The sequence below is a fragment of the Mesoplodon bidens genome, assembly GCF_964165515.1.
Source record: "Mesoplodon bidens genome assembly, chromosome: 2".
In the NCBI taxonomy this organism is placed as follows: Eukaryota; Metazoa; Chordata; class Mammalia; order Artiodactyla; family Ziphiidae; genus Mesoplodon; species Mesoplodon bidens.
The window spans coordinates 73,891,420-73,908,723 of NC_138177.1; the positions used below are offsets into that span (position 1 = coordinate 73,891,420).

Sequence of the window (17,304 nt, forward strand, 5' to 3'; positions counted from 1 at the left end):
TAAGTGCATGGGCTTCAGTAGTTGTGGCTTGCGGGCTCTAGAGAGCAGGCTCAGTATTTGTGGCACACGGGCTTATTTGCTCCGCGGCATGTGGGATCTTCCCGGACCAGGGCCCAAACCTGTGTTCCCTGTATTGGCAGGTGGATTCTTAACCACTGCGCCACCATGGAAGCCCTAGAGTTTATTTTTGTGCATGAGGTAAGGCAGGGATATAATTTCATATTTTTCTACATGAATAAGCAATTGTCCAGATTCAATAACTAAAGTGTCCATCCTTTCACCAGAGATGTACAACTCTACCAGAATAGTCAGTAGTTTCTGCATTTGCATAAGCCTCCTTTGGGGGCTCTCTATTGTATTTTATTGATCAAACTGTCCAACCCTAGGCCAATAGTACAACGTCTTCTTGTAGGGCAAGGCCTCCCATCTTTATTTTCAGGAAGAAATGTCTTAAATATTCATAGGCTTTTGGACTTCCATATAAATTTTAGAATCAGCCTGTGGGAATTTTTATTGAAATTATACAGAATCAAAAGATTAATTTTGGAAGAATGACTCTTAAATAACTCTTATTGTCTTCCTATCCATGAACATGAAACTTTTCCTATTTTAGAATTCCTTAAAGACTTTCAATAAAGCTAAATTATTTCCCCCAGATAGGCCATGAGCACCTTTCACTGGATTTATTCCTAGGTACCTTAATTTTTAAAACTGCTCTTATAAATGGTATATTTTAAAAGTTATTTTGTTGTTTATTCATGGAAATATAAATAGAATTGATTTTTATATACCCAATATATATCCAGCTACCTTGTTAAAATGTTATTTCTAATAATTTACATATTATTTAAGTTTTTCTATGTAAAGAAACATCATCTGTAAATAATGAGTTTTATTTACCCTGTTCCAATATTTATGCCTTTAACTTATTTTCCCTTCCTCACTAGATAAAACTAGACTTCCAGTATATCCTTGTCTTGTTCCTATTTTTAAAGAGAATGCTTATAATGTTTTTCTATTAAAATATTATTTTCTGTAGAGTTTTGGGAGATAGCCTTTATCAGGTTAAGAATAACCTTCTATTTCTAGCTGCTAAGAAACTTTATTTTTTAAATCATAAATTAGTAGTGAATTTTATCAAATGCTTTTGCTGTGTCTATATAAGATGATCATATAGTGTTCACTCTTTAATCTGTTAATGTAGTGAAAGATTTATCGTTTTTCTTTCTTTTTTCTTTCTTCCTTTTTTTTGGCTGCGCCATATGGCTTGTGGGATCTCTGTTCCCTGACCAGGGACTGAACCCAGGCTTTGGCAGAGAAAGCCCAGAATCCTAACCACTAGGCCACCAGGGAACTCCTGATTTATCATTTATCTAATATTAAGCTACTTCTGCATTTCTAGAAAAAAATCCAACTGCCATGATGTATAGTACTATCTTCATTAGCCAATATTGACTTCATTTTGCCAATATTTTGTTTAGAAACATTGCATGTGTATTCATGTGAGTGAAACCAGCCTGCAATTTTTCTCTCTTATGCTCTCCTGTCTGATTTGATATCAGGGTTATATTGGCCTCATAGAATGAACTAGCAAGTATCTCACTTATTCTTTAGAAGAATTTATATAATATTGGAATTTTTGTTCCTTGAAAATTCAGTAAAATTTGCCTATAAAACCATCTGGGCTTGGTGTTTTCTTTATAAGAAGATTCTAAACTTTGATTCAACTGCTTTACAGATATAGGACTAGCAGTTTCTTTTATTAGTTTTGAAAATGATATACTTTAAGAAATGTGTCCATTTCTTCTAAGTTTTCAAGTTTATTACCGTATTAGCTTATATTTTAATATCTGCTACATCTATAGTTATGATTTTTATTACTAATGTTTACCTATGCCCTTTTCTTCTTTTTTCTTGATTAATCATTCCAAAGGTTTTTCTGTTTCATTAATCTCTTTAAAGAATGAAATTTTGACTTTACTGATCCCTTCTATTGTAGCTTTGTTTTTTATGCTTCTTGTTTTCCCCCCGGCTTTACTGAGATGTAACTAACATATAATTGTAGCTTTGTTTACAAAATTTTAAATTTTAAAAAACTTTGTTTTAAAAATTTTGTCTGGGCTTCCCTGGTGGCGCAGTGGTTGAGAGTCCGCCTGCCGATGCAGGGAACACGGGTTTGTGCCCTGGTCTGGGAAGATCCCACATGCCACGGAGCGGCTGGGACCGTGAGCCATGGCCGCTGAGCCTGCGCATCCGGAGCCTGTGCTCCGCAACGGGAGACCACAACAGTGAGAGGCCTGTGTACCGCAAAAAAAAAAAAAATTTTTGTCTGTTCCTTATTTGGGTTTATTTTTACTTTTTATATACTTCTTCAATCAACTCTAAGCTCATTTTTTTTCATCCTGTCTTCTTAGCTCATTTAAGCATTCAGTATTATACAGTTCCATATAAGTATTGCTTTCGCTGTATCCCACAACTTTTTTTTTTAATATAAATTTATTTATTTTATTTTTGGCTGCGTTGGGTCTTTGTCACTGAGCGCCGGCTTTCTCTAGTTGCGCCAAGTGGGGGCTACCCTCGTTGCGGTGCACGGGCTTCTCATTGTGGGGGCTTCTCCTGTTGCAGAGCATGGGCTCTACGCACGCAGGCTTCGGTAGTTGCCGCATGTGGGCTCAGTAGTTGTGGCTCGCGGGCTCTAGACTGCAGCCTCAGTAGTTGTGGTGCACGGGCTTAGTTGCTCCGAGACATGTGGGATCTTCCTGGACCAGGGCTCGAACCCGTGTCCCCTGCACTGACAGGCGGATTCTTAACTACTGTGCCACCAGTAGTTAAGTAGGGAAGCCCTATCCCACAACTTTTGATGAGAAAAATTTTCCTTATCGTTCAGTTCTAAGTCCTTTTTTTTTTTTTTTTTGGCTGTGCAATGCAGCATGCAGGATCTTAGTTCCCCAACCAGGGACTGAACCCGTGTCCCCTGCAATGCAAGTATGGAGTCTTAACCACTGGATGGCCAGGGAAGTCCCCTAAGTACTTTTAAATTTCTCTTATGATTTCTTCTTTGACCCATGTGTTGTTTACTTAGGAATATGTTTTTAGATTTCCAAATGTATGGAGATTAGTGTTCATCTTTTGGTTACTCATTTCTAATGTAAAAGCACTAGGAATGTTCCTGAGAAATGATAGCCATCCCAAAAGGAAGAAGGCGAGCCTCTTAACACTCTTTTCTAGTACCTGGTTCTGGCATGACAGTACTCGCCCGTCCCAAATAACCCTAAAACTGGACGAACTATATGAATTAACCGTTTCTGGCACAGGCTAATGATAGTGGATAGCAGACAGCAGTTTGCCTGAGAAAAGGAAAGCTCAGGCGGTGAGCCCACATTTACTCTGGGCATTTTCCCAAACCACAGCAAAGGCAAGCAGAGCTTGGGCAGTCAGTGGCAGTCTCCTAGGCAGAAGAAACCCAGATAAGAGTTTTGGTGCCAGGAATTTGTGAGACAGGGTACCAGAGAGAAAGGAGTCAGAGAAAAGCCCCAGAGATCTAGAGGCTGACCCCAGGTCCTTGGCTGAATCCTAGGCTGCCTGTGTGCAGGGCAAATTCTGGGAGCCCTTCAAGAGAAGAGCTGCTGTAGAAGGTAGAGGACAGGGAGCTAAGAGATGAATACAGGAATCAAAGATCTCACAGTGCTGGGGAGACAACAGAGTTCCGACCCGGCCAGAGTGCAGAGACCTTGGTAAGCACCCTGAGACCCTCACCCTAGAAGGTCAAGCCTTAGGAAAAGGATTTTGCCCAAAAACTACGGCTCAGACTGAAGTATACTAATTCGAACAAAGAAAACCAACTTTAATAAGATCAGAAGGCCAGCTAGTGATTTCATTTTTGCTAGGAAAAAAAAATCAATACTATTTAGAGAAGATAATATAAAGTGTCTACAAGACAACATCCATAATATCCAACATACAATCAAAAATTACCATATTTGTAAGAAGTCTTGACCCTTAAGAAAGGAGGTAAATGTCAATAGAAGCAGAGCCACTAATGACCCAGCTGTTGGAATTGGCAGAAAATGATTTTATAACTACAGTAAGTATGTTAAAGAACATGGAAGAAAAGATAAACAAAATGGATGAAAAGATGGAAGAGTTCAGCTGAGAAATGGGGAAAAAAGAACCAAATGGCAGTTGAAAACTACACTATCTAAAATGAAAAATGCATTAGCTGGGCTTAATAGCAGATTGGACATAACAGCAGAAATGATTAGAGATTTCCAAGACAGATCAGTTGGAAAGAGTGGGAAAGCTGTGGCCATACCTATACTGAGAGCAGTTGGCAAGGTGGTGTGAATATCTTTAGCAGCTCACAGGGCAGCTTCAGAAGAGGTTGAGGGCTGGGTTCAACTGAGAGGGGGGTTTTGCAAGATATGACCTAGTAAGGTAAGGGAATTCAGGTCGTTTGAACTAAGGTAGTTATAACTACGGAATCTAAGCTAAGAAGGGATGTGATGGAGCAAAGAGTGTTGAATAGTGAAGAAATGGTGAGGCAGTGGATTTTGGGTCCCAGTATGTCTAATCATTAGACTGGGGGCTTTAGAGCCTTGCTACTCAAACTGTGGTCCCAGGACCAGTAGCACCAGCACCACCTGGCACCTGTGAAAATTCTCAGGCCCTGCCCCAGATGCACTCAATCAGTATCTCTGCAGGTGAGGCTCAGCAAGCTGTTTACCAAGCTCATCAGTGATTCTGATGCTGTTAAAGTTTGAGAACTGCTCCTCCAAAGTAAGAGAGCTGCAAAGAAGGGGACAGGGGCAGAGTGGGATGCTCGAAATGGATATTTTGGAGATGTTCAGTTATGAGCAATGACAAGGTCTGAGATATAACTCAGGGAATGGGAAACTGTGACTGAATGGAAGAAAAGATCATTAAAGATAAATGGTCTAGAAATAAGGGGCCAGACTCTTAGATCATCCACAGGGACACAATGTGAGTGTCAGTAAGAGAGAAAGACAGAAAGTCAGAAGCTGAAGTTATCAGGGGGGCATGACAGCGAGAATGGCAGATGACTGCAACCAAGAAGGTCAGTATGTAGTATAATCTGACAGCCTGCCCTTCCAAGAGCTAGAGTTTAAGGAGAATGGGGAAAAAATGGTTTGGACTAGCAAGGGGAGCCACCTCTGACAATCTTACTGTGGTGATTCCTATCCACCTCTCAATTCCTATCTCCAACTTCTGCAGCAATGGCTGACCTTGCTAACTGCCTGCCAACAGGCATTCTCCCTTCCCTTGCTGACAGATCCCCAAGTTTAGCAACAATGTACCTATTTTAAAAGTTATATTTTCCGGCCTCCTTTGCACTGAAGGTCACCAGTTGTAGTTCTCTCCAACACAACAGGAGAATTGTGGTCAGGCTTCTGAGAACGCGGCTTTTATGAGGATACAGCCTCTCGACCTTCTGCCTCTCCCCTTCTTCCTGCCTGGAACTCTGATAACACCATGGAGTGCCCATACCAACCTTGGACTCCTTACCTCCTCAATTCTTCTACAGGAAAGAAAAACAAATAGCTAACTTGTTTAAGTCACTGTCGGCTGTATATATGAGGAAATCAGAACAAGTCAATCGCTAACAATTCAGGCTCTGAAGTGGGATCCTTTGCTCCTGGTTCACCTTTACCTACTGAGAACGGGCCCACCTCACCGGAAGGAAGCTCCCAGGGCTTAGTTATGGGCCTTCTCATCTCTGTCCACAAAGGCAGCCCCCACCAGGCGCTAACCCACCATTAACTCTCCCCTTCCAATATCTCACATTTGTCTTCCTGCCAGGAAGGACCAGATTTTATTCACTTTTGTCTTACTTACCCTCACACCAGCAGCCAGAACAAGGCTGTGCAAACAATAGATACTCAATTAATGTCTGCTACGTTAAACAAGTAAAAGCCTCAATTTCAATAACCCACGTTGAAAAAGCCCTGACTGAATTGCCTAATAACCCTTTTTTTGTCCTTGCTAAGAATACAGCCTTCCTTTCATTTCAAAATTCCAAGTTTTCTATACTAACCTTGCTTCCAACGGTTAAAGGTCATAAAAGTTCCCGAATTTCATCCCAGACCCTGCTTTGTCCACAGTACGACTGGGATGGAAGGAGGAGGAAAGGACAGAAAGCAAAGTCGGCCAAGCTCTGAAGAGCGAGCACAGAGCAAACCAGAGTGCAGAGAGGCCAGACACCTACCAGCAGTTCCTGGGTCCACTCAGTCACATCAAGGGTCCTCTTGGGAGACCTTCTGTGGGAATTCACGTACAGTTTTTGTTTGTGGAAGAGCTTCCCATTCAGCTCCTGGATCGCAAGTGCCACTTTCTGCATGGAGCCCACATCTACAAATGCGAAGCTGCAAAGGAAGGAGAGGGCAGCTCTGAGCCCGGCTCAGAACAGAGCCACAGGAAGGCACCAAGCCCAAGCTTAGGAAGAGTCTCCTCTCCCCTCTGTGGGGACAGGAGAGGAGCTGGGCTGACCCTAACACACAAGAAGGTCACAATGACATCCAGACTTGGGCTGGGATGGGCAGTGGGACAGCCTGTCCTGGGTGTCCTGGGGATCAGGAGACACATGCTGACCCTATCACCATATAACATATGGTACAGCTCTGGGTTTCCTTCACACCACTCCCCACAAAATTTCAAAGCCCTTTTACTGCCTGGAAAATAAGAAAGGGAAAATATGAGTAGGTCCAGATTTCAGGGGCAACCAAGGCTGAGGGAGGTACAGTAACTTGCCTCGAGTCAGAAAACAGAGCAAGGACATGACCAAAAGCAAACCCAGGTCTCTGGACTTCTAAACCAAGGTTGTATGGGTAAGGCAGCATTAGCTGCCAAGTCAGAGGGTTGAATGTGGAAAGGGGGTTTCCCAAATGTCACTCTGCCAAGTCACAGTGGGTGTGGCTTTGGGAGTTGTTGAGCTAGTCTGTAACATCAGTGCATCAGCAAAATGGACAAAGAGGAAAGGAGTTGCTTCCCAAAGAAAACAAAGGAAGAACAGTCATTACCATTTGCAGCCGTTCTGGATTTTGTGGACATGGAGAGGGTTGAAGTCCTTTAGAAGGCACCGAATTTCCTCCTACAATGGCAGGGTTTAAAAGAGAAAGAGACCCAGAGACAATACTTACAATCAGTTCTCAATGTTTCAGATCCCCAACCAGCTAATCTGTAATCAATTGAACACATACTTAATGAGAACCTATGATGTGCTGAGCGTGCCAGGCTTTGTGCTCAGTGATGCAAATACAGAGACAAGAAAGATATGAGCCCTGCCTTCAATTGAAGCTCAACAGACGTGTGGGGTACAGACAAGTCAATCAAGTAAGCAGACCATTTCACCAGAGGGTGCAAAATGCCATAATGAGAAAGTACACATGCCTCCAGGAGCACACAGTATGGGTATCTAACCCAAATTTGGAGACGGTGAGCTCCCAGGAGGAAGTGACTTTTAATTTATTATGAATCTAGGCTATCTCCCTTTCATCGCTACCTAGGTGGGAAGGCTTGCTTTAACCAAACCAACCATGCAAGGCCAACTGCCCCTGCTGACTCAGTCCTGTATTCATGGCAATTTCCCTTCATTTCTTTCCTCACAGGTCCAACAGACATTCAGCAAACATGGGTTATACACAGCGTTATGCTGAGTGTTACAGGAGATACTGATTTGAATTTGACATAAGCCTTGCACTCAAGGAGCTTATAGTTTGTAAATGCGTGATCTCTAACAGATGGGGCGGAGTGAAGTCTGAGGGTAAAAGTAAAGCCCGGAGTGGGCAGTGCACTGAGGGAGGACACACTGTCGCTGGTCAGCCCGTGAGGGAGCTCTCATATCCACCACGCCCTTCTCTGCAAGGCTCCCCTCCCCACTTTCCTCACTGCAGCCTGGCCTCCACTGGCCGGGTATATGGCCACCTCCCCTCCCTGGACATTTCTCCATCCCACTCTCAACTGTCCCTCCTGCCTGCCCTCAGGCTGCCTCCCTTCCCCGTGGACCCTGGTCCCACTCCTTCCCCTGGGCTGCCCTCCCTTTTCTGAGACAGCATCTACCCAACCCTGATGCCCTTTTGAGCGACACCCTATTTTTTCACTTTTCTGCCAAAGGTGTAGAGAGAGCCGTGTCCGCTTAATGCCTCCGTTTCCTCCCCGCCCACTCCCTCCCGGCTGCCTACAGTTTGGCCATGTTCCTGCTCTACTGAAAATGCTTTCTTGCAGGTCATGGATGCACTCCTGCTGCCCACTGCAAAGGCTTCCCCTCAGGTCTCCCTGTCAACACCTACCTGCACTTCTCTACTTCCTCCTTCCTCAGCTCCCCAACCAGCACGTTACCACTATAAATCCCACACCTGTGATGAAAACCAATGTTTCCCTAGAAAATTCTACTTTGGAAAAATATATTTATACCATCTTCTGTTAAAAGCAGCTTTTACCAATCTAAAGTCACTTTGTTGGCTTCGGAAAAGAGAAATGCATAATATATAGCTCATTTCTCTCAGTCTTCATATTTATATTACATTTAAATTCAAATTTTCTAATTTGCTTTTACTTTTAAATATTTAATGTTTATTACACACGAATCTATAAGATGCTGAGCAACAAGCAATTTGTGAGAACAAGCAATATGTGCTTAGCATTTTCAGTTTATAAAGCACTTTCACATACTTTATTCCACTTGATCTTTAAAACCACCCTGTGAAGTGTACATTATTATTGTCCTCATTCTCAGAAGCATAAAATAAGGATCAGAAAGGTTAAGTGACTGCCCTAAAATTACACAGCCAATTTAGAGTCAGGATTTGAAACCAAGGTTTCTAACTTCAAATCCTACATTCATTTCATGATATCATGCAAAACCATACCTTTCTTCTTGTCAAATTTTACCATAATTAAAATAAAAGATGGAATTCCCTGGCAGAACAGTGGTTAGGACTCCGTGCTTTCACTGCCAAGGGCGCAGGTTCAATCCCTGGTTGGGAAACTAAGATCCCACAAGCCGTGGGGCACAGCCAAAAATACATAGATATATAAATAATAAAATAAAGGAGAAAACTCCCATATTTTTGTACCTTCAATAGCAGATGTCAGGAAACCACAGCCTTGGGCCAAATCCAACCTACCACCCTTTTTGTAAGTAAAGTTTTACTGGAATGCAGCCATGCACATTCATTTACTTATTGTCTATGGCTCCTTTCATGCTATTATTTACATTTTTGGCTAGAATACTTTATAGATGGTGTGATACTCTTCAATAATATTATATCACTTTAGGAGGCTTGTATCTGGTTGTCTTACTTTTAGTGATGCTAAATTAATCAACAAATTCAGATAGTAACAGCCTGATTAAAACTGCCCATCAATATTTTACCTAACTGGGCTTCCCTGGTGGTACAGTGGTTGAGAGTCTGCTTGCCAATGCAGGGGACATGGGTTCGATCCCTGGTCTGGGAAGATCCCACATGCCACGGAGCAGCTAAGCCCGTGCGCCACAACTGCTGAGCCTGAGCTCTGGAGCCCTCAAGCCACAACTACTGAAGCCCGTGCACCTGGAGCCCTGCTCCGCAACAGGAGAAGCCACCGCAATGAGAAGCCCACTCACTGTAATGAAGAGTGGTCCCCGCTCGCCGCAACTAGAGAAAGCCCGCGCACAGCAACAAAGACCCAACACAGCCAAAAATAAATAAATAAATTTATTTAAAAAAATATTTTACCTAATGCATTTACCATGCTCTGATAACTACTGTCTGAAACAGGTATTTTATTATGGCTTGCAGAATGATGATTTTCTATCGTTTCTTTGGCATTTATGAGCTAAAGTTGCTCTGTAAAGAACTTTTTCTCATCCACTAGGGTGAGAAAATGGCACTGGTGTTGGAAAAGCAAGATAAACACTTATTCTTTCCCTTTAATTATCAAGTTTTATGTTAATGAACTATTGTCTTGCGATCTTCAATGTGTCCAGCGAGCTTTACTATCTTTAGGTATTACTTCTTTAGATATTACTACAAATTATTGCTTTTTATCACAGTAAGTTTTAATCAGAGGTAGTCATTAGTATTTTTGAAACACAAATTGTCCCATCTTTGGCCTGTAGGACCCCCTTTTCCCTTGTTCTTATGCTTTTTTATTTTTATTTGGAAACTTTCAAACACACAGAAAATAGTATAACAAATCCCTATATACCTATCACTTAGACTTACTAATTCTCAACTCAAAAAAAAAAAAAAAAAAAAGGAGCGAGCAAGGGCACCTGTTCCTTGTTTTCACTCCTTTGTGCTATAGCACAAACCCCAATAAAGGCTTGCCTGAAAAAAAAAATTCTTAAGTCATGGACATTTACATGATTTCATCTACACCTCTCCCTACCACTAGGCTGTTGTGAAACAAATCTCAAACACCGCATCACTACATCTGCAAACATTCCAGCACATAGCTCCAAGAAACAAGTTATCTCACCTCTAATCACAACCTCTCCCATCCCTTCAACCAAACCCTAATAGCCTTTGAGAGCTTTCTAGCTTTCTGGCATAACAGCTCCAGACTGGAATGAGGCATTTCCCTAAGAAGGCTTAGTTCCTTTCAGTGGGGAATGGTATTTAAAGTGAGATATCTAGCAGGTAGGAGCTTAATGCCACTGGGTTGTTAGAGTACCAAGGTCTTTCAATGAACAGAGTTAGAAGATATGTATCTTTGAAAGGGAAAATAATCATTGTAATCATGGATTCTAACTCATATATAAGAGCTACAGATAGTTTTTATTTAATTTCTTTTATTTTTATGTCTTTTCTCTTATGCTGAAAATCTTTATTCCTAACATTAAATACTTATTGTATCCTATTTTAAATATGTAACAGGTTCGAATAACAATACCAGGATTACTACAGACAACAAAATTATTGAGTAAAGTTTAAGATTTCTTTGCAGTTCTTTTTATGCTTGTAGTATATCCTACTGAGGATCTACAGTCAAAATACCATATTCTGAGGTCACTTGGAATAATTCTTTTCTCTGGCACATTTACATATTTTAAAGTCAAAACAATAATACAAGGTTTTGCGTCGTGGGTAGGGACAGAGAAGAGGGTGTCCCAGGTGAAGATGTCTGCATGGGGAGAAAAGTCTGAGCCCTTCCTGATTGATTGTTTCCCTTTGGGGACCCCAGGGAGAATCCTGAGATTGAAATCAGCCTCAGTTTAGAAATCCCTTTAGTAGACAACAGAGCAGGGCTTTGCAGCCCTGGGAATTTTTTTGCACTGACTTTTTATTTGCAGAAAATTTAAAGTCTTATTTTTATTAATGCCTTTAAAAAGAGGTGAGATTTTAATACTGATTTAATATTCAATGAATAAAACTATCTTGAGTGCAAAAAATAAAATTTTTTTTAAAAATACAAGGTAAGTTCAGAAATAGTGCCACCATCTCCCTTCTACCCCTTTTTTCCTTCCCTCCCCAGAGGTCACCGTCTTTATTCCCTTTTTATCCTTCCATTGTTAATTTTGGCAAATTTAAAGAGATATTCCATTCTCTTCCTCCCTTCTGATGCAAGATTGTTTGATTCTAGGTGTATTCTTATACCCGCTGACAGACTGAATGTGAAGTGTGAAAAACATATGAGGTATGAAACGAGAATATTTCCCAGGTTTGGGGCCATGTACTGAGATGGGGAAGACTGTGGGAGGAGCAGGCTGGACACATTAAGTCTGAAATGCGTATTAGTTGCCCAAGTAGACGTAAGGACTAGGCAATTGAATATACAAGTTCAGAGTTCATGGGCAAGGTACAAGCTGGGAATACAGATAACTGGTCATGATTTTCTACTACCACAATCATATCACCTGCACTAATGACACTTATTTCTGCCTTTCCAATTCTTATTCTTTTTCCTTGCCTATTGCACTGACCAAGACCACCTGTACAATGTTGACAGTAACAGCAATAGCTGGTGTCCATATCTTTTTCCCGATCTCAGAGGGAAACCTATCAAAGTTGTGTCCCTAAGTATTATATTTGCCGTACATTGTTAAGTCCTTAATCCATCTAGAATCCATTCCATGTATGTTATAAGGTTAAGGCCCATTTTCATTTTTCCTGTATGGATAATGAAATGTCTCAGAACCAGTTTACTTAATAGTCCCTTCTTTCCCAACTGATCTACAATACCACCTGGTTACACACTTCATATATGTGTAGGTCTATTTCTGGACTTTCTACTCTGTTCCATATGTTGACTATTAGCAATGCACCCACATCAAGGTCATCATTATTACAGTGGAAAATTTGCTCTCCTCTCTGTCCCCTTTATTCTTCTTCAGAAGGGTGCAGTTATTCATGGGACTGTTCTGATCCATGTAAATTTTAGAATCACCTTGTCAAGTTCTTTGGAAAATCTTTGGGTATTTTGATCACAATGGCATTGAATCTATATATCAATTTAAGGATCATAAAACTGATTCTTCTTATCCATCTCTTTATTTAGGTCTTCTTTAATGACCTTCAGTAAAGTCTCAATAATTTTCTGTGTATATGTCTTGCACAACTTTTATTATATTCTAGCTCTTTGTATTTTTTGTTCCTCTTGTATAGAAATACAATTGACTTTTGTATATTTAGCTTATATTCAACCAACGTAACTCTCAATAATTCTAACATGTCCAAGAGTCTTTTAAGCTTCAACTTAGGCAATCGTCTGCAAATAATGACAGCTTTGTTTTTTCCTTTCCAATTCTTACACCTCTTATTTTTTTTATTTTCTCACTTGCTCTAGCTAAGAAATCGCATAAAATGTTAAACAGAAGTGATAGAGGCACTCATGTCTTGTTCTTGATTTTAAAATACTTCTGTTTCCCAAGTGATCATGTTTTCTGTGTATTTTTTGTAGATACTCTTCATCAGATTTTGGAGGTTTCCTTCCATTCACAGTCTAAATGTTTTTCTGTGAATTGGGTTTTTAACTTTATCAAAGGTTAAATTTTAGCTTGAAGATTCCCAGACCTTGTAAGTAATATGAATTTAAACCCCAAGTCACATGAAATCAGGCCTACTGTTACATATTCTTGGGGAGACTGCTTAGCCCTACCAGCCCCAGATCCAGGCCAAGACAGATTAACTTCCTCAACACCACCCTGGGCCAATGAGCAAAGTTTCTGTAGTTCACACTTTCACTAAGGGTCCAGCCCTTCAACAATCCTGCTTTTGCGGGGATGTCAGTTACCATTCCCCTCCTCACATAGGCCCAGAGTGTCATCTCCTGTCCTGACATGGCTGTTATAATCCAATCTACTCTTTAGGTTTTGAGGTAGGCACAGATCCTAGGGCAATGGCCAGACTCTCCTGGTTTTCAGTTACTGCTTATTTGGGGCCCTCTTAATTTTCCTTACTTTCTTAGGAGTCAGATATGTATTTAAAAGTGGTATTTCCTATATTTTAGCTTCTATTTCCAAGTATTTTCTTGTGAGAGGGTTTTCAGGTTATCCAACCTATCATAATTATGGAAACAGAGGCATTTGAAGATTTTAAATCCATTTGGCATCATGAAGGTTACTCATATACTCAGCAAGACCAGTTTGAGAAAACTGGTGAGGGCAGAAAGCAAACCAATGGGTTCAAGAGTAAGTGTGTGATCAATTTCAAAACTTACTACAAAGATACAGTAAGCAAGTGCAGTACTGGCATAAGGAAAGACATACAGATCAATGGAATAGAATGAGACTCCAGAAATAAACTGCTACATTTATGGTCAATTGATTTTCAACAAGGGTGCCAAAATAATTCATTGGGGAAAAATCATTTTTTTAGCAAATGATGCTAGGACAACTGGATATCTACATGCATAAGAATGAATCTGACCCCTACCTCAAACCACACAGAAGAATGAATTCAAAAAGGATCACAGGACTTCCCTGGTGGCACAGTGGTTAAGAATCCTCCTGCCAATGCAGGGGACACGGGTCCGAGCCCTGGTCCAGGAAGCTCCCACATGCCATGCAGCAACTAAGCCCATGCACTACAACTACTGAGCCTGCACTCTAGAGCTCACGAGCCACAACTACTGAGCCCACGTGCCACGAGTACTGAAGCCTGTGCACCTAGAGCCTGTGCTCCACAATGAAGAGCAGCCCCCACTCGCCACAACTAGAGAAAGCCTGCACAAAGCAACGAAGACCCAATGCAGCCAAAAATAAATTTTTTAAAAAAGGATCATAGACCTAAATATGAGAGCTAAAACTATAAAACTCTTAGAAGAATGCATAAGTGTACATCCTTGTGATCTTGGATTAGGCAATGGATTCCTAGATATAGCACCTAAAGCACAAGCAACCAAAGAAAAAAACAGAAAATTGGAATGCATCAAAATTAAACTTCTGTGTTTCAAAGGACACTATAGAGAAACTAAAAATACAACTGATGGGAGAAAATATTTCCAAATCATATATCTGATAAGAGACCTGTATCCAGAATGTATAAAGAACCCTTTGAACTCAATAATAAAAAGACAAACTGATTTTAAAATGGGCAAAGGATCTGAATAGATATTTCTCCAAAGAAGATATACAAATGGCCAAAAAGCACATGAAAAGATGCTCATTAATTATTAAGAAAACGCAAATCAAAGCCACAGTGAGATACCACTTCACATCCACTAGATGGCTGTTATCAAAAAGACAGGGACGGGATTCCCTGGTGGCGCAGTGGTTGAGAGTCCGCCTGCCAATGCAGGGTACACGGGTTTGTGCCCCGGTACGGGAAGATCCCACATGCTGTGGAGCGGCTAGGCCCGTGAGCCATGGCCGCTGAGCCTGCGCGTCCGGAGCCTGTGCTTCGTAACGGAAGAGGCCGCAACAGTGAGAGGCCTGCGTACCGCAAAAAAAAAAAAAAAAAAAAAAGACAGGGCCTTCCCTGGTGGCGCAGTGGTTAAGAATCCGCTGCCAGTGCAGGGGGACACGGGTCCAATCCCTGGTCTGGGAAGATCCCACATGCCGCGGAGCAACTAAGCCCATGCACCACAACTACTGAGCCCGCCTGCCACAACTACTGAAGCCTGTGTGCCACACTACTGAAGCCCGTGCGCCTAGAACCCGTGCTCTGCAACAACAGAGGCCACGGCAATGAGAAGCCCGCGCACTGCAACAAAGAGTAGCCCCACTCGCTGAAACTAGAGAAAGCCCGTGCGCAGCCAACGAAGACCCAATGCAGCCAAAATTAAATAAATAAAATAAATTTATTTAAAATAAATTTATTTTTTTAAAAAAAGACAATAACAGATTTGGGCAAGGAAGTGGAGAAACTGGAATCCCCATACATTGCTGGTATGGATGTGAAATGTTACAGCTCTTTTGGAAAACAGTTTGGCACAGAGTTATCATGTGACCCAATAATTTCACTCCTAGGTATATACCAAAGACAACTGGAACATATGTTTACAAATAACGTGTACACCAATGTGCAGAGCATTATTCATAAAAACCAAAAAGTGGCAACAACCCAAATGTCCAGTGATGAATGGATAAACAAATTGTGGTATATCCATATAAATATTTTAGCCATAAAAAGGAATGAAGTACTGAGACATACTATAAAACATGTGAACCCTGAAAACATTATACTAAGTGAAAAGAACACACAAAATGCCACACGTTGTATGACTTCATTTACATGAAACAGCCAGGATAGGCAAATCCATAGAGACAGAAAGTAAATTAGTGGTTGCCAGGGGCTGGAGGAAGAGAGGAGGAGGGACTGCTAATGGGTATGAGATTTACTTGGGGGTGATGAAAATATTCTGGAATTAGTGGTGATGGCTGCACAACCTTGTGAATATACTAAAAACCACTGAATTTTATGCTTTAAAATAATGAATTTTATGGTATGTGATTTATATCTCAATAAAAAAAGAAATGTTAATAAAGTAAAAAATCCTGGCTACTGTTATTGCTATGAATAATAAATCATCTTTCATCTCTGATCCAAGACTTTGATCTTCTACCAACAGCCATGAAACTGCTGCAGGCTAATCTGTTGGTTTGCAAGCAGGGTAAAGTCGCAGACACTTACTTCACGGTTCTTGATGAGGCATTAATGTTTTTCTGTTCTTTTTTTTTAATAAATTAATTAATTGATTGATTTTGGGCTGCATTGGATCTTCGTTGCTGAGCGGGCTTTCTCTAGCTGCGGCGAGCGGGGGCTTCTCATTGCGGTGGCTTCTCTTGTGGAGCACAGGCTCTAGGCGCGCGACCTTCAGCAGTTGTGGCTCGTGGGCTCCAGAGCGCAGGCTCAATAGTTGTGGTGCATGGGCTTAGTTGCTCCGCGGCATGTGGGATCTTCCCAGACCAGGGCTCGAACCCATGTCCCCTGAATTGGCAGGCGGATTCTTAACCACTGCACCACCAGGGAAGTCCGGCATTAATGTTAAAATAAGAAACTTCTTTTTAAAGACCTACTTCTTTAGCTCATGTCTCTCCTCTCCTATGACACTGGTCTGCGTTTGTTAAGTTGGAAGAAAGCACCGTGGGGAAGGCTGCTGCTTTCCTGTGAAGGGGGCAAGGATCAAAGGCCCCCTATACCATGGTGTGGGTCAGCATAGCCAAGTAAGCCCCAGGTGCTTGGCTGTGAAACAGAGTCTCCTGGAGAGAGGTGGCAGAGTCTCTCAGTGCCTCGCCTCCCCAAGACCACTGCAGAACTGCCTGCAGGGCTCCTGCCCTCATCTCACTGTCAAATAATGGGTTGTAGCAGCCTGCCAACAAGGGGAAGGGGAATCAGCCCCAGTACTCTCTTCTCTCAGATGCCAAGAATCCCCCAACCCACCCCTTTGACTCTTGGTTTAATTCACTGGGTCAAAATGAATTACTTCATTCTCTGGGCTTCAATACCATGTTCTTCTCTCTTTGTCAGATAAAAACATAATAGGTTCATCTCTTTTTATGGTGAGTTATTTACACGTCTTATGGATTATGTGGTTTGGTACTTGGGGGCAACTGGACATGGACTCAACTCTTGGCCGACCACTCACTAGGTCTGTGTACTTGGGTAGGGGGGACCTCTTAGAGCCTTAGCTGCCTCATCTCCAAGATGGAAATACCACCCACCACCCAGAGTTATTATAAGAATTTAATAAAACCACACTAATGAAGCATTTAGCCTATTTCCCGGAGCATCTCTGATAATTAAAATATAGTAACTGGTGTAAAAGGAATAAGGCACAATTTGGGCAGAGAAGATTGAGTTTAGCTAATTGGCAAGGGGGCACAAGACCAGGACATTTTTGAAAAATGTCTGACATGCAGCAGGG

General features: G+C 41.6%; 1 protein-coding gene across 1 annotated transcript in view; it reads right to left on the bottom strand.

The window, feature by feature from the left end:
- The window catches only part of TDRD10 (tudor domain containing 10), a 56,121-nt gene that overhangs the window by 33,068 nt on the left and 5,749 nt on the right, over positions 1–17,304 (bottom strand). Inside the window, exons 5-6 of the mRNA XM_081224314.1 lie at positions 7,035–7,105; positions 6,224–6,380 (exon numbers count right to left, since the gene is read on the bottom strand). Of these exons, the coding sequence (XP_081080440.1) occupies positions 6,224–6,380; positions 7,035–7,105 (228 nt within the window). The remainder of the gene's footprint in view (positions 1–6,223; positions 6,381–7,034; positions 7,106–17,304) is intronic.